The 27,034-nt window shown below is 44.7% G+C and overlaps 2 protein-coding genes across 3 annotated transcripts in view; one reads left to right on the plus strand and one right to left on the minus strand.

Moving 5' to 3' along the window:
• The window catches only part of Tdrd9 (tudor domain containing 9), a 90,428-nt gene that overhangs the window by 62,266 nt on the left and 1,128 nt on the right, over positions 1 to 27,034 (minus strand). The window contains exons 2-3 of the mRNA XM_020187185.2: positions 25,274 to 25,438; positions 17,675 to 17,778 (exon numbers count right to left, since the gene is read on the minus strand). Coding sequence (XP_020042774.2) covers positions 17,675 to 17,778; positions 25,274 to 25,438 — 269 coding nt within the window. The remainder of the gene's footprint in view (positions 1 to 17,674; positions 17,779 to 25,273; positions 25,439 to 27,034) is intronic.
• LOC141421468 (uncharacterized) lies at positions 1,291 to 9,236 on the plus strand. Of its 2 annotated transcripts, none has more exons than XM_074067052.1 (3): positions 1,291 to 1,639; positions 2,501 to 3,328; positions 5,348 to 9,236. In XM_074067052.1, exons 2-3 carry the CDS (start codon positions 3,060 to 3,062, stop codon positions 7,002 to 7,004), a joined length of 1,926 nt encoding a protein of 641 aa, XP_073923153.1. In that variant the 5' UTR covers positions 1,291 to 1,639; positions 2,501 to 3,059; the 3' UTR covers positions 7,005 to 9,236. The 2 variants fall into 2 exon arrangements, with proteins under 2 accessions (XP_073923153.1, XP_073923154.1); XM_074067053.1 differs by having other exon boundaries at positions 3,054 to 3,328.

The following is a 27,034-nucleotide window of genomic DNA, read 5'->3' on the forward strand; positions in this document are numbered from 1 at the left end:
ATCTCCCTGATTGTCCTGTGGGACTAATGGGCAAGGACTTACGATGCAAACGGAGGGCACACATAACTTTTGATTTGGATAGTACAACAGCCTTAAAGTTGAGAGGACCTGAGGCAAAAACTCTAATCCTCACAGTTTCACAAGAAGAGGAATGGCAGCTCTATGCCCCTGAGGGAAAGGCCTCTTGAGATTCCTGAGCTTCCCTTCAAGATTCCAGGTGTATGGGCTGAAGATAACCCCTGAGGTCTGGCCTGAAATGTGCCTCCTGTAATGGTGGAACTAAAGCCAGGAGCCACCACTGTCAGCCAAAAGCAGTACTTCATCTTCTGTAAGGCCCAGGTTGGAATTCAAAAACACTGTGACAGATTCCTAAAATATGGGATCCTCCAACCTTGTTGGTCATCTAGGAACACCCCCTTATTACCACTCCAAAAACTGGGGACCAAGGATTTCAGGCCAGTTTAGGACCTCCAGGCAGTAAATTCAGCAACTGTCACTTTGCACCCTGTAGTCTTAAATCCATACACATTTTTAGGCCTTGTCCCAGCTGAGGCAAAGTTTTTTACCTGCCTACATCTTAAAGACGAATTTTTCTGCATCTGCCTGATGTGGATGTGGGGGCTGGCCCCACAGAGCCAGCCTATTTTTGTCTTCCAATGGGAAAATCCCAATACTGGGGAAAAGGGGCAACTAGCCTGGACTCAATTCACAAGATTTCAAAAATTCACCCATTATTTTCGGAACCACCTTGGCATCCGATCTCAAGACCTTCTCAGTCAGGTGCAGACACCTTCAGTACGTAGATGACCTCCTGCTGGCTGGACCAACTTGGGAAGACTGTATGGAAGGGACTCACCTTCTCCTTTCTCTTTTATGGGAGGCAAGATACAATGTCTCTAGGAAAAAAAAAAGCCAAAATTTTCCAAAACACTGTCAAATACCTCGGTTTTCACCTGTTCCAGAGGCAACATAGGCTAAGCCCTGAGAGAAAACAGGCTGTCTGTTCCATCCCAGCCTCTAAGACCCACCAGCAATTTAGAGTGTTTTTGGCAGCTGCAGGTTTCTGTTTGGCCGGTGGGCAGCCACCCCATGGTGATCAGGGACTCTCCACTCGATTTTCCACTCCACCCCCTCCTTCCTTTCATGGTTACCACGGCAACTCCCACACATGGCAATTAAGAAACTTCCCGTTTCACCCTCTTCCTTCCTTATCCCCTCTAATTACCATGGCAACTCCCGCTGGCAGGCAATGGGTCCTGACCTATCCTACAGATCCATATTACCCTGAGCTCCTCCCCACCAAACCTCGACCTATCCCGACACCCCATAATACCTTAAGCTCTTGACTTCACCCAGATTATAAAAACTGGGCTGCCATTTCTCAGGCACGACTTCTCCAGCCCTGCTCTTTGGGACGCTGAACCTCGCCCGAGAGCGTGCTCTCAATAAAGCTTGCTTTAAGCCTGTTTGCTTTATTATTTGGCTCCAATTTGGCTTTCCCATCTGCATCGACCTAACATTTGGTGCCGAAACCCGGGAGGAAGTGAGCCTCACCTGACTCCAGGCAGTCAGGGCCCTGGGCCAGGCCCTGGCTTGAGGCCCTTCCTTCTCTCCGGATTGATGATCCGACTCCACTTGGGTGAGTCTCCTCCCCCGTTTTGTTCCTCCTTAGGCCCCTGTCCTAGTCGCAGCCACGCCAAGGATCAGCCCCTCTGTTTCTCCTCACACCTGGGCATTCAGAGAGACATCTCCCCTGTCCAAGCTGCCTCCTCCAAACCGGGTCTCCTCTTTTAGTGAGGGACGCTTCTCTAAAAGTTGAGACTCTCTGACAATTCGGGAATGGGGTCCCCCCAATCCAAGCTTGACTCAGGGACTCCTTTGTCCTGTCTCCTCTCAAATTTCCAAAATTTGGGACTCTCTCCAGACCTCCACCGCAAACAGCTCATTTACTATTGTACCACAGCATGGCCACAATATACTTTAAACAACAATTCAAAATTGCCTCCACAGGGCACTTTTGACTTTAATATCCTCACTGATCTTGATAATTTTTGTCGTCAAACCCACAAATGGTCTGAAGTCTCATATGTACAGGCCTTTTGGGAGCTGTGGTCTCATCCCTCTCTTTGCCACCAATGTTCCCCTTCCCAGATCCTTCTCACTCAGACACCCAATCCTTCTGGGTCCCCTCCCCCATACTCCTTTATCTGAATCCACTGAATTCCTGCCCCCTCCCCCCCACCAACCACAGACACCCTCGCCGTCACATCCAGCTTCCCCTCCCCCTCCCCCACCCACAGAACCTTTCCCACCCAAGCAGCCATCTCCTTTGGCCTTGCCTCCCACACCCTCTGCTCCACCTACTCCCTGCCCTCCTACATCCCCAATAGCCTCCCACACTCACTCACACCGCCCTTCCCCACCCCCTCTCCTTTGTCCTCTCCGAGAGGTGGCTGAAGTGGAAGGACCGGTCTGAGTTCATATTCCTTTCTCCCTCCAGGACCTATCACAAATAGAAAAGCGCCTGGGGTCCTTCTCTGCCAACCCCTCTGTCTATGTCCCTCTATCTCAGGCCTATGACTTAACTTGGCATGACATATTTGTCATTATGGCCTCCACCCTTATGCCTGATGAGCAGGAACACATCAAAGCCACTGCCCGGCGTTATGCTGACCAAACCCACTTGGCTGATCCCTCGGTCCCAGTTGGGGAAGACGCAATTCCCGACCACGACCCTAACTGGGACTACCAACCCGAAGCTCCAGGTCGTCGCAGGAGAGACATAATGATCTGATGCCTCCTACAGGGCATGGACACGGTGTCCAACAAATGTAAATTTTGACAAACTCCGTGAAGTAACACAAGGGGCTGACAAAAATCCGGCCCTTTTTCTTAACTGCCTCCAGGAGGCCCTCCTCACCCAATATACCCAACTAGACCCCACCTCCCCTGCTGGGGCAGCAGTCTTGGCTGGACATTTTATATCCCAGTCCACACCAGATATTAGAACTAAACTAAAAAAGGCTGAAGATGGCCCTCAAACCCCTATACAGGATCTAATGAAAATGGCATTTAAAGTTTTTAATGCCCGAGAAGAGGCAACAGCGTCAACCCACCAAAAATACCTCCAACAGAAGGTGGCCCTCCAAACCCAAGCCTTGGTAGCAGCCCTGCGGCCGCTGGACCACAGCCCCGAGTCAAAGGAGAAACCCGAAACCTCCCATCAGCCCCTCCGGGGGCCTGTATCAAATGTGGCAAGGAAGGCCACTGGGCTCGCCAGTGCCCCAACCCAAGACCTCCAACTAAACCCTGCCCAAAATGCAAACAGGTGAGTCACAGGATCAGATTGTCCTGGACAGGGCTTACCCCCTGTGGCTCCTCGTGGAGGGTCAGCCCCACCAGACATCCAGATCCCTGACTTTCTCGGACTGGCAGAAGATTGACGATGTCTTGACTTGGGGACCCCAATCACCCTTGCCAAGCCCAGGGTCACGCTCCAGGTAGCGGGTAAGTCCATCTCCTTCCTCTTGGACACAGGGCCTACATATTCTGTACTGCCTCCCCACTCAGGTTTAACAGTTCCTTCATCAGTCCGTCATAGGAATTGATGACTCTCCCTTCTGCCCATACAAAACTCTACCCCTCCCTTGCTTTGCTGGAGGTATACTATTTGTACACTCTTTTCTTATCATCCCATCCTATCCTGCCCCACTTTTAGGTTGAGATATTCTAACAAAGCTTGGGGCCTCTATAATCATCCCTCCCCACCTACCAGAACCTCTAACTTCCCACTCACTCCTTCTGGCCTCAGCCAGCCACCTAGCCCCTTCACCTCCTGAAACTGCTCCGCCCACCTTTCCTCTTCCGGTCAACCCCATTGTCTGGGACATCTCAGTCCCAGTTGTGGCTACACACCACCCGCCCATCCACATTTCTCTTAAGGACCCTAACCAATATCCCTGTAGACCCCAATTCCCTATTTCAGAAACTCATCAAAAAGGCATAAAAACAATAATTACCAAACTCCTAAATCAAGGTCTCCTTATACCTATAAATTCCCCATGTAACACGCCTATCCTTCCAATAAAAAAGCCTTCCAGGTCCTACAGATTAGTCCAAGACCTAAGCAACATAAATGAGGCTGTTATCCCCATTCACCTGCTGGTCCCAAATCCATATACAATCCTCTCCAACGTCCCCTGATACTACTCACTTTTCTGTCCTCAATCTCACGGATGCCTTTTTCACTATCCCCCTCCATCCGGACTCCTACTTCCTCTTTGCCTTTACCTGGGAAGACCCGGACACTCACCTTACCCAACAGCTAACTTGGACAGTTCTTCCCCAAGGCTTCCGTGATAGCCCCCACCTCTTTGGTCAAGCTCTGGCTCGAGACCTAGTCATGTGTAATACAAAACCCAGTACACTTCTACAATATGTCGATGACCTCCTTCTGTGCTCCCCCTCCCAGCAGGACTCTGAAAAGGGAACAGCCAACCTCCTTAACTTTCTAGCCTCTAAGGGATACCGGGTCTCCCCAGCCAAGGCCCAACTCTGCTTACAAGCTGTTACTTTCCTGGGCTTCTGTCTCACCCCCACCTCAAAGGCACTTACCATGGACTGGGTCCAAACCTTAAAGGACCTCCCTCCTCCTATTGATGCCCAAGAAATTTTATCCTTCTGGATAAAATCACTGGATTCCTAATTTTGCCTCGTTGGCCCGCCCACTGTACCAGACTGCCAAGGAGACTCCCACTGGTCCACTCATCTCTCCGTCCATGGTCCATCACTGTTTTTCTTCTCTCAGGGACACCCTCCTTCAGGCTCCAACCTTGGCCCTCCCAAACCCTTCCAAACCATACCACTTATTTACGGATGAAAGTTCTGGAATAGCCAAAGGGGTCGTTACCCAACTATCAGGCCCTATTCACCGACCAATCACTTACCTCTCCAGGCAGCTGGATCCCACTGTCAGGGGCTGGCAGCCGTGCCTCTGAGCTCTTGCAGTGGCAGCCACCCTCACCAGGGAGGTTCTTAAGCTATCCCAACTACAACCAATAACTGTATATTCCCCACACAGACTCGCTGACCTCCTCACCCATTCCTCTCTCTCTCTCATTGGAGCTTCCCGCCTACAGACATTTCACCTCCTATTCATCGACAATCCTGATATAACTCTCACTACTTGCTCCCCACTCAATCCCGCTACACTGCTTCCCACCCCCCCACCAACAGCCTCCAACCCAACCCATTCCTGTCCTCAAACAGTGGAGAGTCTCATGACCCCCAGGCAGGATCTTACTGACTCTCCCTTACCTTCTCCTGACCTCACTATGTTTGTTGACAGGAGCTCCATCCTAGATGACCAGGGAGGCCGCCAAGCCGCCTATGCCGTAGTCACCATCGACCCTCCTCGGGTACTGACAGCAACTTGCCTCCCCCTGGGAACAACATCTCAAAAGACTGAACTCATGGCTTTAACCCAGGTGCTCACCATCGCCAAAGATAAAACTGCTAATATTTATACTGACTCTAAATATGCTTTCCTTATAGCACACCCTCATGCAGCCATCTGGAAGGAGAAGGGCTTCTTGACCACACGGGGCACCCTGGTGGTCAATGGACCCCTCATTGCCAAACTATTACAAGCTCTGCAGCTCCCAAAGTGGATCGCCATCATCCATTGCAGGGGACACCAGACCTCCAACGACCCAGTGGCACAAGGAAACACCTTTGCGGATCTAACAGCCTGGAAGACAGCTGAACAGTCAATTCCCCCACCTATCCTTTTCCTCTCTTCTAGCTTTACTCCAAACTATGAGCCAAAAGAACAAATTGCTCTCCTCAAAGAAGGGGGAATTATGTCCCCCAACGGGTGGATCTTCAAAGACAACCGTCTGATCCTCCCCTTGGGCCAGACAACAGAGGTCATCACTGCCATCCACAACTCACTACACATAGGCCCCAAGGCCCTTCTCTCCTTCCTGGAATCCTTGTTTCACCCCAGGGGCCTCCAATCCACCATCTGTCGGGTCCAGGAGGCCTGCTCCGTTTGCTCTCAAGCAAACCCCCACAGCAGACTCCATCTCCACCAATCCCTCCACCAACTCCGTGGTAGCCAGCCCGATGAAGATTGGCAGATCGATTTCACTCATATGCCTAAACACAAAAAACTCCGATACCTTCTTACTTTTATTGATACTTTCACAGGGTGGATCGAAGCCATTCCTACGGCCACAGAAGGGGCTACAATCGTAGCAGACACTCTCATCCATCACATCATTCCCCGTTTTGGCCTTCCACAAAATCTCCAGTCAGACAACGGCCCTGCCTTCATCTCCAAGGTCACTCAACTAGTCTGTAAACACCTGGCCATCACATGGAGACTCCACACCCCATACCACCCCCAATCCTCAGGTAAGGTCGAGCGGGCCAACGGCCTGATCAAACAACAGCTCACCAAGTTGTCCCTGGAGCTCTGGCTCTCCTGGGTTGACCTGCTGCCCCTGGCCCTCACTCGCCTCCAAGCAGCCCCTAGGCAGCCAACTGGCCTAAGCCCCTTTGAGTTGTTGTACGGCCGCCCCTTTCTCCTTTCCCACACTTTCCCATTAAGTACACCTCCCTTAATAGGATACTTACCTTACCTCACTCTCCTCCACTCCTTGCTCCGAGCCCATGCAGATCGCTACCTACCCCAATCAGATACTGTTCCACCAGACTATGGCCCCCTGTCTCCAGGCGACAGCGTTCTTCTCAAGCAGCTACATCCAAAGCCCCTCCAACCCAGATGGACGGGACCATACACTGTCATCCTCACCACTCCCTCGGCGGCAAAACTTCTGGGACACCCTACCTGGTACCACCTCACCCGCCTTAAGAAGCTTCCACCCAACACGCCCACCAAAACTTGGCAAGTTACACCAATGGGGCCCACCTCCCTCCGGATCTCCCGGGTGGGGGACACTCTTAATGCTGATCCTAACCCTTCCCCCAACCCTATCTGAACCATCTTCCTCTTATCATTGGAGATTCAGGATCCAAGAAACATATACAAAAGACAATAGGGTGGTCACCTGCCTCACCAACGCTGGGGATTGCCCCTCCGGGGGGTATAGCAGACCGCTCACCCTCCAGTTTCAGCACTCCTTTACCAACACATATAGAACAAGAACTATAAATCTTGGTTATTTCTGTTTTACATTCGATCAAACCAAACCATACTGTAAGGAGGGGGCCAAATGGGTTGAAGAATATGGAGGATGTCCATATTGGTCCTGCAAAATTCATTACATTAAGTTCAACACTGGATCTCACTCAGGCAACTCGTTGGAAGCTTCCTATGATGGCTCCCAGGTATGCCTTTACATTCCTGACCCCTGGGATAATAGATGGGCAACTGGGGTGACAGCCAAGGGATATCAACCTGGGTATGACACACATCCCTCAACAACCTTCAAAATCTGGAGGCTATATGAATGAGTAGTCCCCCAGATTCTCAATGTAGTAAAGGACCAGGTGAAAGCCATTAGGGAGGCAGAAAACAGCCTTCAAAACAAAACCTGGAGAGACCCTATCTCCTGGCTGTCTCTGGCACAGGAAGGTGCCCACTTGTTAAATAGGTCAGGCCTGGCCAATGTAACTAAATGTTTCCTTTATGCCGCATTGTCCAGGCCCCCACTCGTAGCTGTTCCTTTACCTGGGCCATTCCCATCAAACGGGTCAGCCTCCACACCTCCGCCTGTCCCCATCGTGGGAGCCCTCCTATATAGAGATCCTCTATCCCTACAATTGCCCTTCTGCTACTCTGATCCTGGCCAACTATGTAACACCACTAACTCTACCATATCAGATTCCCTCTGGGCCCCTCCAGGAGGCTTCTTTTGGTGTAACGGCACACTTTCAAAAAATCTTACCCAACAGGCCCTAACTTCCCAGCTCTGCTTACCTGTCTCTATGGTTCCCCAGCTTACTATGTATGGAACAGGAGAATTCTTCCAACTCATAGGCCTTACATCAGGGACCTAGCCCTCACCTCCACATAGGACCAGGAGGGCTGTCTTCCTGCCTGTCCTTGTGGGCATATCTTTGGCAGCCTCAGTGGTGGCTACTGGTTTCAGCTCCGGTGCCCTGGCTCACTCAATGATCCAGACCCAAAGGCTCTCTCAACAGGTTCTGACAGGCTTTGAGGACTCAGCAACATCCCTTGCCTCTCTTCAAAGACAGATAACCTCCCTAGCTCAGGTAACCCTACAGAACCGCTGCACTTTGGACCTTCTCATGGCAGATAAAGGGGGAACTTGCTTCTTTCTTCGGGAAGAGTGCTGCTACTATATTAATGAGTCAGGCCTGGTGGAAACTCATGTCCAGTCTCTTCACAAGCTCAGCGACAAGATACGCCACTACAATATTGCCTCGACTGACACCCCGGCTGGTGGAATTCACCCGTTTAACATTCTCACCCCACTGATTGGACCCCTAATAATTATTTGCCTCTTTCTGCTTCTGGCACCCTTTCTCTTTCGATTTTTCCAGAACCACCTACGCCAATTAACTCGGGTAACCTTCAACCAGATGTGCTCCAGGTTCATGACTACCAGCTCCTCCCCATGGGGTCCGGCTGCACTGGTCAAATGGCCCAAGACATCCCTAGCCCCAAACTTTTCCCCCTTTCAGCCAGAAGTAGCCAGAACCGATTCTGCGCCCCTATACCAAAGAGTCTGGGATGTTTGGCTGGTGGGCAGCCACCCTATGGCAATCAGGGACTCTCCGCTCGATTTTCCACTCCACCCCCTCCTTCCTTTCATGGTTACCATGGCAACTCCCGTACACAGTGATTACAGCACGTGGCGATTAGAGGCTTCATGGTTACCATGGCAACTCCAGCACGCAATGATTGCGGTGCACAGCGATTAGAGGCTTCATGGTTACCACGGCAACTTCCATGCATGGCAATTAGAGACTTCCCATTTCACCCTCCTCCTTCCTGTTCCCCTCTAATTACCATGGCAACTCCCGCTGGCGGGCAATGGGTCCTGACCTATCCTACAGATCCATATTACCCTGAGCTCCTCCCCACCAAACCTTGACCTATCCCGACGCCCCATAATACCTTAAGCTCTTGACTTCACCCAGATTATAAAAACTGGGCTGCCATTTCTCAGGCACGACTTCTCCAGCCCTGCTCTTTGGGACGCTGAACCTTGCCCGAGAGCGTGCTCTCAATAAAGCTTGCTTTAAGCCTGTTTGCTTTATTATTTGGCTCCAATTTGGCCTTCCCATCCGCGTAGACCTAACAGTTTCTGCTGAATCTGGATCCCTAACTACTCCCTCATGGCCAAGCCCCTCTATGAAGCCACACAGGGGGGAGAATGGGAACTTTCAGTATAGGGAAGAGAACAAGAGAAAGCCTTTAAAGAAATCAAGAAGGCACTCACAAATGCCCTTGCTCTAGTACTGCTGGGTGTGATGAAGCCCTTTTTTCTGTATGTCCATGAGCAAAAGGGAACAGCTATTGGGATCCTGACTCAACTACTAGGTTCCTGGCACTGTCTGGTGACCTACTTGTCAAAACAACTTGATGCCATTTCCCGAGTCTGGCTGCCTTGCCTACGTGCTCTAGCAGCCACCACTACCTTGGTAACAGAGCAGATAAGCTTACCCTAGAGCAAGAACTCATTGTCCGGTTCCCCACTCTGTCCTGATACTCATGGAGTATATTCATGGGAAATTATTGGCTGACTAATCTCAGATTGTCAAATACCAGTGTATGCTATGTCAAAACCCTCACATCCAGCTTGAGGTTGTTAAGACTCTAAACCTGGCTACCCTACTGCCAGTTGACTTGGGTCCCGTCCCCCTCCAGAGCATGACTGCTTAGAGGTTATGGATGAGGTTTTCTCAAGCAGGCCAGATCTAACTAATTAGCCTATCGACAATCCAGATGTTAAATATTTCACAGATGATAGTAGCTTTGTCCAGGATGGCATGTGCTTTTGCCAGATATGCGGTAGTGACTCTGGATTCAGTCATTGAGGCCCGCTGGCTGCCACTTGTGACTTCTGCACAAAAGATTGAACTTGTCACCCTCACGCAGGCACTCTAGCTCACTTTAAGAGTACAGGTAGACATCTACACTGACTATAAATATGCCTTCACAACCATTCTTGTCCATGGTGACTTATATAAAGAGAGGGAACTCATTAACTCAGGAGGAAAAAGTATCAGGTATGGGCAGGAAATCCTCAAACTGTTAATAGCTGTATGGGCTCCTAAACAGGTGGCAGTTATACACTGCCAAGGGCACCAAAATGGAGATGCAATAATTGCTTGGGGAAACTAGAAAGCTGACAGGGAGGCCAAACAAGTGGCCCTCATGAGGGGACCAGCTCCAGCTGTTCTGACAGCTGCCTTAGCCGAATGGGACCCACAGTACACACAAGAACTCTCACCCTTTGAATTCCTTTATGGACACCCACACCCCTTAATCAAGGACATATTGTGGGGACCTTAAAGAAACAGGCAACAGATTTTCTGGTAGAAAATTTTCTACTGGACAGATGGTGGAAGTTTGCCGATGGCTGCATTGCCATACCTGAGTCACTGGCTCCTACATTTATCAAGCAGTTCCACAAAGGAACTCATTCAGGGTGAGCAGCCCTTGAGACCACTTTGGCCCAGCACTTTTATGTCCCCAAGCTCTCCAGCATAAGTAAGGTAGTATATGAAACATATAGCCTATGTGCCCAAAATAACCCCAGACAAGGGCTAAGAGTGCTTTCCCAGGCATGGAGCATTGGTGGAACTCCTCTTAAAAACCTGATCATGGATTTCACTGAAATGCCACGAGCTCAAGAATGCAAATATCTGTTGGTGCTTGTCTGTACTTTCTCAGGATGGGTGAAAGCCTTCTCCACACAGACTGAAGAGGACTGGGAGGTGGCCAGATGTCTGCTAAAGGAAATCATCCCTCGGTTTGGAATACTTGTGTCTACTGGGTTGGATAATGGGCCAGTCTTTGTGACTAAGGTAGTATAGCTGATGGCTAAGGGCTTAGGAATCACCTGGAAGTTGCATACAGTCTACCACCCCCAGAGGTCAAGAAAAGTCGAACACATGAATAGAACCCCAAAATTACAGTTAGGAAAACTGTGTCAGAAGACCCATCTACAGTGAGATCAATTACTGCCCACAGCACTACTGAGGATTAGGTCTAGCCCCACGAAGCAGACAGGGCTCTCACCCTTTGAAATCCTTTATGGACACCTACACCCCTTAATCAAGGGCATACGGGGAGAACCTTAAAGAAACAGGCAACAGATGCAGGTCTTTGGGTTAACTTTCTCAAAGATCAATGAATGGGGCCAGAAGAGACTTCCTGTCAGCCTGACAACTCCCACACACCCTTACAGGCCAGGAGATGCCATCTGGGTAAAAGAATGGAATGCCCAACCATTAAAGCCTCATTGGAGAAGCCCTTTTGTTGTTATCTTGTCTATCCCTACCACAGTTAATGTAGCAGAGATTGCTCCTTGGATCCACCACAGTTGAGTAAAGCCAGTTGAGTGGGAGTGTATCCCTGATCCAGCTTCACTGTGCAAGATCACCCTCCAGAACACCTGCACCCTTTCTTGGCAGGACTCTAATTCCCAAGAGACAACAGGGGACCACAAATAACAGGACAACAGCCCTACTCTAGTCACTCTGGAAGCTGACTAGTCTACACAAGGCAGAAGGTCGAGGAGTCATCTTCTTCCCCCTCCAAGGATGGGTCTTTTTCATGTTTTCCTTTAGTTGAATTTAGTCAGTCTCTTACTAGGGGAACCCCCAGATCTCAAACTGTGTACTATGCAGGCATACTACTTGGGCAGGAAGTGTTGTCACCAGGACTTTGCTTTTCCATATTTACTACTTTTATACAGGCACTGTCATCGAGTCATGCACCCACAACTGTACCATCTATTCTGTGTATTCCCATGGTAATCAGCATGTCTGCTTCAACCCCACCTACAGCCCTTGGGAACAATGGCTGGAGGTCTGGAGATTTGACTGTATTATCTGGGTGGGAATTAGGAACCTCATTAACCATATCCAGGTGTTCAATCCTAATAAGCCAGTGTTAGTGTTTTTTGATGTATGTGAAGCCACAGACCAGGGTGGATGTTGGATATATAGGCTGTGGCTGTGGAGGCCTAGCCTGGGAGAGAGCCTATGAAATGATAAATACATGTGCCTGGACCCACACGGTGGGTCATGTGGTGGCACAGGATGGCATTATTGTGTTTACTGGAGTTGTGTTTCATGGGCTACTTGACAGACAGTAGGATACTCAGCTCTTCTCCACAAGGGAACACCTACACCCTACTGTACCCTTCTATCATTGGGAATTACTGTATCTGCCACCCAAAAAGACCAGTTCTCTACCCCAGTAAAGGATTTAACTTATGTAGACAGAAGTTTTACAATGACATTGCCCAAAAGACCAAATGGTGGGGAGCTGCAAACTACACAGAACTCCAGCCCCAACCCACTGGCCAATTTCTCTAATCTCCAGAAAGCTTGGAACAATCTTACCCAAACACAGACTTGTGGGTGCCCAGAGATCTGTGGAATTATACGGTGCTACCTAGCACTGGTTTGGGTCTTGCATAATAGGCTCAATCAGGCCATCCTTCTTGCTTTCCCTTAGGCAAGGTAAAAAACGAGGAGTCCCCATATATGAAGAAAAATTAAGTAGACAAAAACGGGGTACCTTACAAATTGACAACTGGAAAGATAATGAGTGGCCTCCCAAGCAAATCATCTAGTACTATGGTGTTACCACTTGTGTAGAAGATGGGTCCTGGGGCTATCGCACCCCGATATATATGCTCAAACACATCATCAGGCTTCAGGCTGTTGTCGAAATTATAACTAATGAAACCGCAAGAGCTCTCAATTTGCTGACAAAACAAAGCACTAAAATGCACAATGCAACTATCAAAACCTCTTAGCTCTAGACTGCTTGCTTGCTTCTAAGACAGGAGTTTGTGAAAAATTTAACCCAAGCAACTGCTGCTTATAGACTGATGATGAAGGGAAGGTTATAGAAGAAATCAGACAAAATGCCCATGTCCCCATCCAGATTTGGGAAGATAGAATCCCAATGACTTGTTTGGAGGATGGTTCTCTGCCTTGGGTGGATTCAAAACCCTGACAGAGGTGATGGGTCTTGTCCTAGGAGGATGCTTAGTGTCACCCTGCCTGGTTCCCCTGGTATTGCAGTCTATCAGAACCATTCTGGAGGCCACTACAGAAAGTAAAACTGCCACATATGTAATGATACTATGAAAAAAAATCCCCTAGATCAAGATGATGCTTTGACCCTAGGTGGGTCCAAGCATCAAAGGGGGGAATAATGTATCAGGGAGGAAGACCAGAAAAGAAACAGACAAGTCTGTATTCTGATAATGAAGCAGGGGGGAAGGGATGTCATAGCAGAGAGATAAACTTAAAGAATCTAAATACAAAGAAGATTACATAACACTGGGTGGGGTGGGGGGTGAAGCAGCCAATAGAGTTGCATGCAACCCATGTATGGGTTAAACTTTGCTTTTTGCTTCTGTAACCTGCTTACAAGAGTGTACAGGGTAAGCCCCTTTGTTCTTGGGGCTTTGTTCTCAGACTTAGTCTGCTGAGTCTGTGCCTGCACAATAAGTTGCTTCCTGATGAATTGCCTCCGTGTCCAGTGTCTCTGTTTGAGTTTCCCATAACAGAAACAGATAATCTGAACAGATCTACGGCAAATGAAGTGATTGACTCAATAATTTTTTTAAAAACACCCTTAAACACATGGGATATGATGGCACACACCTGTAGTTCTACCTACTCAGGAGACTGAGATAAGGATCACTTGAGCCAAAGATTTCAGTACCAACCTGGGCAACATAACTAGACCCCAAAAAATAAATGAAATAAAAAGTTCCCAAGCTCAGACACCAATAGCTTTCACATCTGAACACTACCAAATATTCAAATAAGCAATGCCAATTTTTCAAGAACTCTTCCACAAAACAGAAGAGAAAGGAACATTTCTCAACTCATTTTATAAAATCAGACAAGGACATCACAAGAAAACTAGAGAAGAGTATCTCGAAAAAATAAGACACAAAAGTGTTCAATAAAATACTAGCAAACTAAATTCAACAACATATGAAAGGACTATATACATGGTCAAGTGGGATTTATCCCAGGGGAGCAGAGTTGGTTTATCACCCAAAATCCATTAACACAAATAATGCATTATATCCACAGAATCCCACGGTTATCTCAATAGACACAGAAAATGCATTTAACAAAGTAACACTTTCATCATAAAAAGACTCAACTAACTATTGCAGAAGCATACTCCCTCACCCTGATAAAAAATCCCACAGCTAACACTATATTCAATGGCAAGACATGAAATGCTTTCCCTCTAGAATCAGAACAAGACAAAAAACTCTGCTTTCACGACTTCTATTCAACATTGTACCAGACGCTCTATCTAGGACAGTTGGCCAGCTAAAGGAAATAAAAGGTATTCAGATTGGTGAGGAAGAAGTAAGGCTATCTATATTCACAGATGACATGATCACGTACATAGAAAACCCTAAAGAGTTCCATTAAAATTAATAAATGGGTTCAGCGAGTTGCAGAATTCAAGATCAGTATCTTATATTATATAAAAACCAGGCTAGGGACATAGCTCAGTGATAGAGCATGTCCAAGGGCCTGGGTTCAATCTCCAGCACCAGAAAAAAACAAATAAACAAACAAAACTGCTGCATCAAAAGGAAAGTGTAAACCAAAACTGACACTTTCTCAAAGACAATTATAAAATCACTTCATATCAAAATATTGGGGACTCAATAAAAAAACTGACCAAACAAAAAGTCATGGATTAAATAATTCAATCAATAAAATGAGAGAATGAAAACAAAAAATAACAGAATGAACTATTCAATTAACAAGTCAGAAACAGATTCAGGTGTAGTATGTTCCTGAGTCCCAGCTGCTTGGGAGACTGAGGCAGGATGATTTTTTGAGCTTAGGAGCTTAAGGACGGCCTGGGAAGAACAGGAAAACACAGTCTTGAAAGAAAAGTTAGAAAACAGTAATGCAATAAACCAAAACAGCAAAAGGAAGGAAATTATGGTACAAGTAAACACCAACTTCATAAAGAAAAATAAAAGCAACAATACAAAACCTACTTCTACATGATTTTCAACTAAACACCTACTTGATTACCATAGACAGAAATTAGTTGTAATTAAATGAAGATAAACTTCTGACTATATATTCTGAGTAAGGTATATTATAAGAACAAAAGGAACATCAAATAGGTTGTGTACTGGATTCAAGTAGGTTTAGTTTAGAAGAAATTTCACTATTAGCTGCACATGGTAGCTCTTGCCCAGCATTCAGAAGGTTGAGATAGGAGGATAGAGTCTAAGGCCTGCCTGGACTGCATAATTAAGACTCTGTCTCAAAAACAGAAAGGAAGAAAAGAAAGAAGAAGGAGGGAGGGAGGGAGCAAGGAAGGAAGGAAAGAAGGAAAGAAGGAAGGAAGGAGAGAGGGAAAGAGAGAGGGAGGAAGGGAGGGAGGAACAGAGGGAGGAAGGAATTTCACTGTTATATTATGAAATTATTATTTTACAAAAAAGTATGTAAATACTATTCAGTGTATTATAAAAAGTACTAAAAAGGACTGGGGGCATGGCACAAGTAGTAGGGCATTTGCCTAGCAATATATGGCACAAACTGTAATCCCAGCACTTGGGAGGCTGACACCAGAGGACTGTTAAGAACAAAGGCTAGCCTAGGTTACATAGTAAGACCTTGCCTCAAAAGATAAATTAATTATTTAATTAAAATAAAATACATTTCCAAGCCTAGTGCAGTGGCACACACCCGTAGTCCTAGCTACTTGGGAGGCTGGGGTAGGATTACCCCAGCCCAGGAGTTCAAGGTCAGTCTAGGTAACACGGAGTTCCCATTTCAAAAATAAATACATATATAGCTATAACCACTGAAAAGAAGGGGTGACAACTCAGTAGCAATGATCACATTCAGCATTCAGATCTTACTTCTACAAACATTCCTCATGGAAGAACTAAGTTCCATGAAGAAATGGATGATGTGCTTTAGGGCACAGAGAGAACAGGTGAGTGGCCTGAAACATCTTGTGCCATAAAGCAAGTAAGAGCGCAAGACTAAAGGAGTTATGCCAAACGATATGAGAATCAGCCTAAAATGGCTCCACTGGCCAAATTTTAGAGAACTGATCATCAAAAACTAAAACTGACTACAGTGAACTTTCATATTTTAAATAAATAAAAATTCATCAATCGTAAGAGAATGAGAAGACAAGCCACAAAGTAGGAGAAAATGTTTGCAAAACACTTATCTGACATAAAGAACTACTGTACTCTACAAAACATACAAAAGGCTGGGTGTAGAGGTTCACATCTCTAATTCCAGCTACATGGGAGGTAAAGTTAGGAGGATCTCAGGTTGACAAGAAAGTTAGGAAGACCCTATCTCAAATACAAACTAGGCACTGGCGGAGTGGCCCAAGTGGTAGAGCACTTGCCTAGCAAGTGTAAGGCCCTGAGTTCCCAGAACCAAAAAAAAAAAAAATAAAAAAATAAAAAACAAGCAGGGTGTAGTGGCGCACATCTGCAATACCAGCTACCTAGAGGAGGTATAAGTAGAATTGCAGTCTGAGGCTGGCCTACATAATAAACACAAAATCCTCTCTGAAAAATAATTAAGACAAAAAGGTTAGGAGTATGGTTCAAGTGGCAGAGGGCCTGCCTACTTGCCTAGCCAGTTTAAGGCCCTGAGTCCAAAATTGTGTTGATTTAAGAAGTTTTAAATGAAGAATAATGAAAGTGAAAGAGAAATTTTTAGCTCAATAAAAGCTGAGAAGTTTTCTAACAGATTTTTTGAGGGTGAAATGTGGGAAGGAGAGTAATGCAAGAAAAAAAGTTTAAGTTCACAAATGAGGACTAATTTGGGGGTGTGTCTAAGACCTATAAGAGAGAAACCATCGCAGTTCTGGGGGTTAAGAGGAGATAGAATTTACATTCTCATTGTTTGTTGTTCCAAAATACAAATGCTATTAAGAGCTATAGAAAAATTAGCACAGTGAAGCCTCAATAACAAGAATATAATATTTTTTAAAAATATATGCTCTAACTAGCACTTAGAATCTAAAACTGTTTTGAAAATATGTCCCACAAGTTAAAGGAATGAATGTCTGGATTACAATAAGAGCTCAATGTGTGTCAGGAACGTATGTTTGTAACAAATGAAAATAAAATAAAGGCAAAGAAAGTGATGTGACTTCTGCATGGTTGGAAAGGCTGTCTTAAACCTCTAGGCTTTGGATCCTAGCTTTTAAAACTACCAGCCTAAAACTGCATTCAGAGTGGCTATGACTACTTAAAGCAGAGATAGCCAGTAAAACACTTCCAACTACTATGTACGGTGACTGCTGAAAAGTACCTCTAGCTATATCTCAATACTATAAAACAATAGGAACCTTCAGACCAGCAACAATTGTTTCAAGTCACACACACACACTCACTCTCACTCTCTCTCTCTCTCTCTCTCTCTCTCTCTCACTCTGAAGGGTGGCTAGAGTGACTCTTACCCACTCTCCTTCATGTCCAAGTCATCAAACATCTGAATTAGTGAGATAGCAACCTCATAGATATCTTTCGTTATTATTGGTTCCTCCAGGCGGTGGGGAGAGAGCTGAAAATAGTAAAAGGACAAAGTTAGAATACCAAAATAGAATTAGAGAGGAAATGCTGGATTAGATGGGCGATTCACCCCTTCAGTATATCACTCTAACAAATGCCCTAAGTAAAAATATCATTTGGAGCCAATCCTTGAGCACGTGATATGTCAAGCACTGCTCGGGACACCTAACATGTCTGGTGCTAGAATCACCCATCACCATCCCCAGAGAACCCAAACAGAGAGATGAAATGTTTAACAGGAAATCTATTTTGAAGGCACAGGATCAATTTTGAAGCTGCACCAAAGTCTAGGGAACCCAGAGTCATTTCCAAACCCAAAGCCAGTGCTCTTCCACTCTGTCAACCTCTGCCTCCAAGAGCCCTCAGAATCTAACACCCTACCATTCAGGAAGTACCAGGACCTGGCAGCATCACATCTCTGTCTGCCAGCATGCCATAAAAGCATAACCACATGGTGAGGATGTCTGCCAACACTTATGAGATTACTAGACCACATTTAATTGTGCATTCAAACAAAACCAAATCAAGCCCAGATGGTTTTAAACTGTCCCCAGTTGCCTTTACAGGATGCTGGGCAACCACACTCTACCATCTCCCCGTCAGCCATCTATGCATGGCGTTCCAGGAGCTGAGGTCACAGCTGCATTAAGTGTCTCCACAGTGTTCCCACAAAGTCTGTCTTACAGCATTTCTGCAAGTTTTCCACCAAGAGCAAGAAGACCTTTTGTTTAACTAACAACCTTATTAAGCAAGGAATGGTAATCCCAGCACTCAGGAGAGAGAGGCAAGAAGTTCATAAGTTCAAGAACAGCCTGAGCTACATAGTGAGACCCTTTCTCCAAAAATATTTATCAGCTACTCTATGAAAGACATTGTAATTTGATTTTGTGAAGGACACACCAAAAGGAGTCTTCAGGTGATCAGAAGTTCATTACACATGGAAATTGTTTTTCCAATTTTTCTTAAGAGTAAATTCGGTCAGCTAGTATCCAAATATTCACTTCTCATTATTACTCTAATTCTAGTGATATACTTATGACAAGCTGACTTTTGTTATCAATTTGAAAAAGCATATCTAATACAACCAATCCTGATATACAACTGCTGCCTTCAATAATTTTCTGCTTTATCCAAACAATTATCAATATTCATCATAACACAACTATACAAAAAAGAAATAGATAGCTACTTGGAAGGCAGAGCTTGGAAGAATTACAGTCCAGACCAGCTCAAGCAAAAAGTTCATGGCCACTGCAGTGTGTATTTGTCACCCCAGCAGAAAGCACAAATAGCAGGATCATGATCCAGGCTGGCCCAGGCATAGAGTGAGACCCTATTCTCAAAAATAACCAACAAAAAAGGGATGGTATAGTGGTTTAACTGGTAGAGGACCTATCTAGCAAATGGGAGGCCCTGAGTTCAATACCCAGAACAAAGAAAGGAAGGAAGGGAATGAAGGGAGAGAGGGAGGGAGGGAGGAAGGGAAGGAGAGGGGGGTGGTGAGGGAGGGAGAAAGAGAGACATCATGCCCTGGCTGGCCAGGGAGGGACATATATGCAAGTAAGTGAAATACTGAGCATCGCAGAAAGCAGGAAAACAATTGCGGCTAACTGGGCATTCCTAGGAGTAGTGAAGAGGTCTGGTAGAGATGAACCAGTGTGGGTTGTAAGACACACGTGCACAGAAGCAACACTAGGAATCTCTCTGTACAGCTATTTTATCTCAAACTAGCAAAAGTGCTATGTCTTCCTTATTATCTCTTATGTTTTCTCTTCACCACCACCAGAGAACAAAAGGATGCAACAGGTTCACGCCTGGAAAGAGTGGTGGGGTGGGGAGGTGGCCCAAACAATGTATTCACATGTGAGTAAATGTAAAAACAATTAAAAAAAAAAGATAACTGGGTATCCAATTTAAGTGGATTAAAGACCTAAAAATGAGGAGAAAACCCTAACAGGAGTACTCTGGGGTGCTCTGGGGTGGAAGGGAGTAGTCTAAAAACTACACACAGCCTAATTGTGGAGGGGGGTTGCTATACTTCTGAACCTGGGTGGTGGATCATGGATGTTTACTTTACAATTTCATTAGAGTGCACGCTTACATCACTGTACCTTTTCTAAGGGTGTTCTTACCAAAAAAAAAAAAAAGATTGAAAATAAAGGATGAAAAGAACTCTTCAAAGGGACACTGAAAGGGAAAAAAACAGAACGGTACCAGAGGACCTAGGGACAGGTGAGGTTCAAGAAAATCCAAGTGGTTGCCAAATATCAGAGGGACCAGGAAAGTTTAGGGCTGAGCTCTCCTGACTCAGTAGGGAGGGCATAAGGACCCTGAGCTGAATGGGGATAGTGAAGTTACACTGTGAAAACAAAGAGCAGAGAAGCAAGACCATGAATCCAGAGAAAGGTTAGCAAACGCTGTAAAGGAACTTGCGACCCAAGGAGGGTACTTTTGAAGGTGAAAGAGACTCAATTATGTTTACATGTGGACAAGACAGGGTGAGTAGAGGAGATAACAAGATAAGGAGAGAAGGGTGAACAGTAGATCAGACAAGGCCCCTCAGAGAGGAGGCAAGAGGCTGAGTTCCACAGAGGGAAGGTACTTCCCCTAGCAGCCCTAGTAGTGGGGGAGGGTAATGAGACAGCAGTTAAGTATACCAAAAAATTGGAATCAACCAGGCACCAGTAACAGAATAGAGGACCCAGATATGAAGCCACAAAACTATGAGCAACTTGTCTTTGACAAAGGAGCTAAAAATATACGATGGAGAAATAGCAGCCTCTTCAACAAAAACTGCTGGGAAAACTGGTTAGCAGTCTGCAAAAAACTGAAACTAGATCCATGTATATCACCCTATACCAACATTAACTCAAAATGGATCAAGGATCTTAATATCAGACCACAAACTCTAAAGTTGATACAGGAAAGAGTAGGAAATACTCTAGAATTAGTAGGTATAGGTAAGAACTTTCTCAATGAAACCCCAGCAGCACAGCAACTAAGAGATAGCATAGATAAATGGGACCTCATAAAACTAAAAAGCTTCTGTTCATCAAAAGAAATGGTCTCTAAACTGAAGGGAACACCCACAGAGTGGGAGAAAATATTTGCCTATACATCAGACAAAGGACTGATAACCAGAATATATAGGGAACTTAAGAAACTAAATTCTCCCAAAACGAATGAACCAATAAAGAAATGGGCATGTGAACTAAACAGAACTTTCTCAAAAGAAGAAATTCAAATGGCCAGAAAACACATGAAAAAATGCTCACCATCTCTAGCAATAAAGGAAATGCAAATTAAAGCCATGCTAAGATTCCACCTCACCCCTGTTATACTCTCTCTACAACAAAATTAGAAATAAGGGCAAAATAGTTTCTGCTGGGTATTGAGGGGGTGGGAGGGAGAGGGAGGGGGCGGACTGGGTGGTAAGGGAGGGGGTGGGGGCAGGGGGGAGAAATGACCCAAGCCTTGTATGCACATATGAATAATAAAATTAAAAAAAAAAAAACAGGCACCAGTGACTCACACCTGTAATCCTAGCTACTCAGGAAACAGAGATCAGAAGGATCGCAGTTCGAAGCCAGCCAAGGCAAACAGTTCACAACACCGTATCTCAAAAAAAACCCTTCACCAAAAAGGGCTGCTAGAGTAGCTCAAGGTGTAGGCCCTTTGAGTTCAAATCCCAGTATCACAAAAAAAAAAAAAAATTGGAATCTGAACAAAGGCCTTCTAACTTTGAAAGCTATATAACAGAATCTATACAGGATACAATTTCATAAGCTTAAAAGCAAAATGTAGGAGCAAGGAATGTAGCTCAGTGGTAAAGCATGTGCTTATATGGACAAGGCCCTGGGTTTGATCCCAGAACACCTTCCCCCAAAAAACTCTCAAAAACAAAAAGTAATATACAGTTAAGTCTTATGTATTCATTCATTGAAATATTTACTGTGTACCTATCAGGTACCAAAGACAGGATATTTGATAAATAATGCCAAATCCAGGTACTATTCAAACTGCTAAATAAAAGCCACTATGAGCTGAGGGGCCCTGGCTGCCTGGAGCTGAGTTGTCCTGACTACAGGGGCTCAGAGAGCAAATGCCCATGTCTGACCTCACCTCTCAGCGTGTCCACAAGAATCATCTAAATGTCTGTGAGCTCAGACATATAATACAAAATAAAAATCAAGAGGAATTAATTAACTTTAGCAAGTAGAAAAGAAGACTAGTAAACCATCATCACTCTCACATTCCAAAATGGTCAAAAAATGCAAAACTTTTACATGCTGTAAGTGCTTTCTCCTCCCCTTTTTGAATAAAGGCTGCACTTAGTGACTTGTTTCTGAAGAGAACAGTACAGAAAAGAAGGTAACAGGACAGTGGAGAAGCCTGGTAAACAAAACCTCAGCCAGAAGACCAAGGGCAACATCACCAGGAGTAAGTCATGGTGATGATGTATACCCATGCTAAGTGACAAAAATAGCACTTCACATCTATGCTCTTCCTCCTCAAAACCCATAACCTCAGCTATGGGGTTAGCCATAGAAAAACATCAACCAAATTCCAACAAAACACCTGACCAGCACTCCTCCAAAATATCAAGGCCATTAAAAGCAAGGAAATTCTCAAAAGCTGTCACAGCAGAGAGGAGCCTAAGGAGACATGACAACCAGGTGACCAAGATGACCTAGGTGACCTAGACGGGATCCTGGAATAAAGAAGATGACAGAAAAGCCAGTGAAACAAATATAGGGAAGTTCAGTTCACAGAAGTAAACCAATGTTTGTTTCTTAGTTCTGAGAAGCTTTCTAAAACGTGCTACGTTTTAGAAACATGGGAGAGGGAGGAGGGACAAGAGAAAGTAACACGGTAAACATGATCAAATTCATTATATCAGTGTATGAAAATGTATGGCCCAAGTGGTAGAGCTCCTGCCTAAGAAGCTCAAGGCCCTGAATTCAAACCCCAGTACAGAAAAAAAAAATTATTGCTGAAAATATGGAAAAAGGTAACTCTTACACTTTGTTGGTATGAATGTACATTAGTACAGTCACTATGGGAAACAGGTGAGGAGGTATGAAGGTTCCTCAAAAAAATTAAAATAGAACTATTGTATGATTCTGCAATCTACTGGCTAGAAAGCCAAGGGATACAAATCAGTATGCTGAGGAGATATATGCACTCTCGTGTTCACTGCAGCATCATTCACAGTAGCCAAGATATGGAACCAACCTAAGTGTGCATCAACGGATGGATGGATAAAGAAAGGCAATGTGATTTGGAAACACAATAGGATACTATTCAGCCTTAAGAAAGAGGAAAGCCCCATCATTTGCACAACCCAATGAACCTGGAGAATGGCATGTAATGAGCAATGAGCCAGGCAGAGAAAGACAAATGCCGCATGATCTTACTTAACACGCGGAGTGTGAAAGAGCTGAATACTTACGAGCAGAGAGATAAAACAATGGTTACCAGAGGCTGGAGAACGGGAAGCTTCAAGAAGTGTTGGTCAAAGGACACAACTTTCAGTCAGACAGGGAAAATAAGTTCAAAAACTCTATTGTACACCAAAGTGACTACAGCTAATAATAATATATTGTATACTTGAAAATTGAGAAGAGATTTTATGTGCTCTCTATACAAAAAAGTGTAAGTATGTGAAGTAATGTATATGTTAAATGGCTTGATTTAACCCATTCTACAACGTATATGAGCATCAAACTCCATGTTGTACAACATAAATTATACAATTTTTACTTTTCAAATAAAAATACAAATAATTTTTTTGAAGTGCTACAAAGTAAATGTTGACCGTAGAATCTAGGATTATAAAAGGTAAATAGGTGTGGGCTATAAAATTCTTTCAACTTTTCCATTCTTTTGAAATACTGTCATTTAAGAGTTGGATAAAAAGAAATACTATACTTAATGGCCTGCCTGACATGACTTGATTTGACTATTTATGTCAGGTGAAACCAGTCAGCCACCCTACTGTAACGGAAACATGTGGTTGACACCATTTAACAAACATTCTGAATAAAAGTCAAACTCTGTTCTTTGACCCAGCAGCCCCCTTCCAGGAATGTATGTTCTAGGAAGGCACAGCTATACAGACAAGCATTCTCACTGCAGGAGGGGTGTGTGGGGTAGAAGGTCATAATCCCTATGTGGACATCTGGTGATGTCTAAGAATGTTTTTGGTTGATAGTGGAGAGGAGTAAGGGGTACTACTTGCACCAAGTGGGTTAAGGCCAGGAATAAACATTCTACAATGCACAGGCCACTCTTGCCACACAGAATTATCTAGCTGAGGCTGAGGAACAATGACCTAACACAATACACATTCACATGGACAGTTATTCACAGTAGCACTATTTGTTATAAGATCAGAAACATTAGAGATGAGCTAAAGAACAGTATCCACATGAAGGAATGATATATAACTCTAAAGAGGATATAAGGAAAACTATTCACCAATATAAAAAGATGTGAAAAGTTAGGTGAAAAAGCAAGGTTAGCACAGAATTCTACACTTTCAATAAGAAGAAACAATATTTCATAGCCACTTAGTGGGCACAAAAAATGTGGAAGGATTCCTAAGAAATTAGTAAGAGTGGTCTCCTCTTGGGGGAAGAGCTTCTGGGTAGATAGAGACAGGAAAAGGAGGAGTGAAGAAATTCTTCTTCCTTTTATCTTTTTCTTTTGTGGTGCTGTAGAGCCTCACACATGCTAGGCAAGTACTCTACCACTGAGCTACAGCCCCAGGAGGAGAAAGACATTACATTTTTATTTCTGAGTCCTCTAAATGTGTCACATGTATGAAAGCAATTTTAAATCCACTGTAACCTTCTATCAGAATGTGTTTCCCCTGCTCTTCACTGTTATGGTACAATCCTCCTCCAGGTTTAGATCAATGTACCTTAAACTAGAAAATGTAAATGTAAGCAAAACTGTATTTGAAATGAAATCACCCCCAAGTTAATTTACAACTTTACACTGACCAAAATCTTTTTTTTTCTGGTGGGACTCAGGTTTGAACTCAGGGCTTCATACTTGCAAAGCAGGTGTTCTACTGCTTGAGTCATGCCTCCAGTTTATTTTGCTCTGGTTATTTTGGAGATGAGGTCTTGCAAACTATTTGCCTATGCTGGCTTCAAATCATGATCCTGCTGATCTCAGTCTCCCAAATAACTAAGATTATAGGCCTGAACCACCACATCCTGGCAAAATCTGGTTTTTTTAGTTTTCAGCATCAACACAGTATAAAACAGAGGTATGTGTAATGTATTTATTGCACACACAGTTTATATCAATAGACCTAAGAGTTCACTTTCTTTATTCTTCTCCAACCCTCTTCCCTCCTATCTCTCTGCTCTGATTTCATATTCTAATTGGGCCTTACAACTGCAAGTGGTGAATGCAAGTTTGATCAAACACCAGAAGTCCATTTACTAAAAAGGAAACAAGGCATTCCAACATACCCCACTATGATAAACATGCCCCAAATCATTAAGATAATATTCTTCAATCGCATGAGGCTTGCCTTCCACTTCAAAAATATATGCAGGATTCATCTTGTTCTGAACAGGAACGGCAAAGTAGTCTGCAAACTCCTTGCAATTGATGGTAGCAGACATGAGGACTACCTGTGGAGAAAAGAGGTCATCCAAGTACACAGCAGTAAAAATGATCACTGGAGTAAATACTGGTTCATTCCCGTACCTACTAACTTTTGAGATTTTAGGTAGACTATCTCGATTTAATCTTGTTATTATGCAAATTATTACAATTTAAAGAATTATTTTTAAATCACATATCCCCAATAAAACTAAAGCAGAACCACTTAATCTGAAAATAGATTTTTACCAGGAAATTTAAAAAATAAGTAATTAGATAATATGTTCCAGAAAAAAGTGGGTATAAACCAGCAAAGAGGAAGACAAGAGATGCAGAAAATCTTGACTGCAACTGCAGAAAATAAAGTCATGCAGCAATAGCTGCACAGCAGCCAAAGGAGCTAGCCCAAACCAGAGCAAGGCAAAGGAGGCACCAGACTGATTGCAGTTTTCAATGCTGCCAAAAAGCAAATAGGAAATCATATCCTTAAGAAAGTTAGCCACATGGGCTGGTGGTAGAGCTCCTGCCTGGCCAGCATGAGACCCTGAATTCAACCCTTAGTATGAAAGGAAGGAAGGTAGGGAAAGAACAGAATGAAGGAGGGAGGGAAAAAGAGGAAGGAAGGAAGGAAAGGGAGGGAAGGAGGGAGGGAAGAAGGAAAGGTAGGAGGGAGGGAGAGAGGGAGGAAGAAGGAAGGAAGGAACTCAGCCAGCCATCCACACAAGCCACAGCACCTCAGTCATGCCCCAGAGACGGTGACAGCAGTACCAAGAATCTGCGTCATTCCCCCGTCTCCACAGGCTAAGTGGAGGTACACAGCTCTCTGGCTGGTGGCTATCTGCTGCATTTGGCAATTAGAAGCTCTAAGTGTAAACCTTAGCAGGAAAATCAAGACTATTTAGGCGCTGTCAGTGCATTTTTTCCCCTTGACATTGGACATAAACAAAACCCATACCAACCAGAAACTCATTTTGAGAAGAGGTGTCTGACATTACAGAATGTCCTGAAAAGCTACCTGGGGTACAAGAGTAACCCCTCCCAGGACACACCCAGTCACAGTGCATGATGCCTAATCACTGTCTAAGGAATAGTGGACCAGCCAAGTGCAGAGTTTTTATTTTGTTGAATGCAACATGCAAACAAAGAGACCAACCAGGACTTGGGCACTGCCCCCAGTGTCCCCAGGCAGCCTAACCAAAGACACCACTCATCCAGAGTGGGCCTGGGCTGGAGAACAGCAGGTGAGGACAGAGGGGGAGGTAGGACAGAGAACCCAAGGACCTCTACAAGCTTAGGTGCTTAGGTGGGAGAAGTAGGGGAGACTTTAAAGCCAGGTATTCTTGCTCCTGCATCTAAGTCCTCAGACAGCAGTGCTCTCAGAAAATCAACAAGGATTTAAAATAAACTCTACAAAAAACTTGACTTCTGAATACTTGGCCCAAATACATGTACCATTTAAGTTCTATATTTAGAAAACACGCTGCTTCATATATTTTTAATAAATCGTGAAGCTGACAAATCACTTATTACTTATTAGCTAGGTGCCACATCCTTACCACCATTTTCAGTGTGATTGTTTTTTTTTAATCCACCAAACTCTTAACTCTCTTTATCACTGAAAACTA

Source organism: Castor canadensis, chromosome 3, assembly GCF_047511655.1.
Source record: "Castor canadensis chromosome 3, mCasCan1.hap1v2, whole genome shotgun sequence".
NCBI lineage: Eukaryota > Metazoa > Chordata > Mammalia > Rodentia > Castoridae > Castor > Castor canadensis.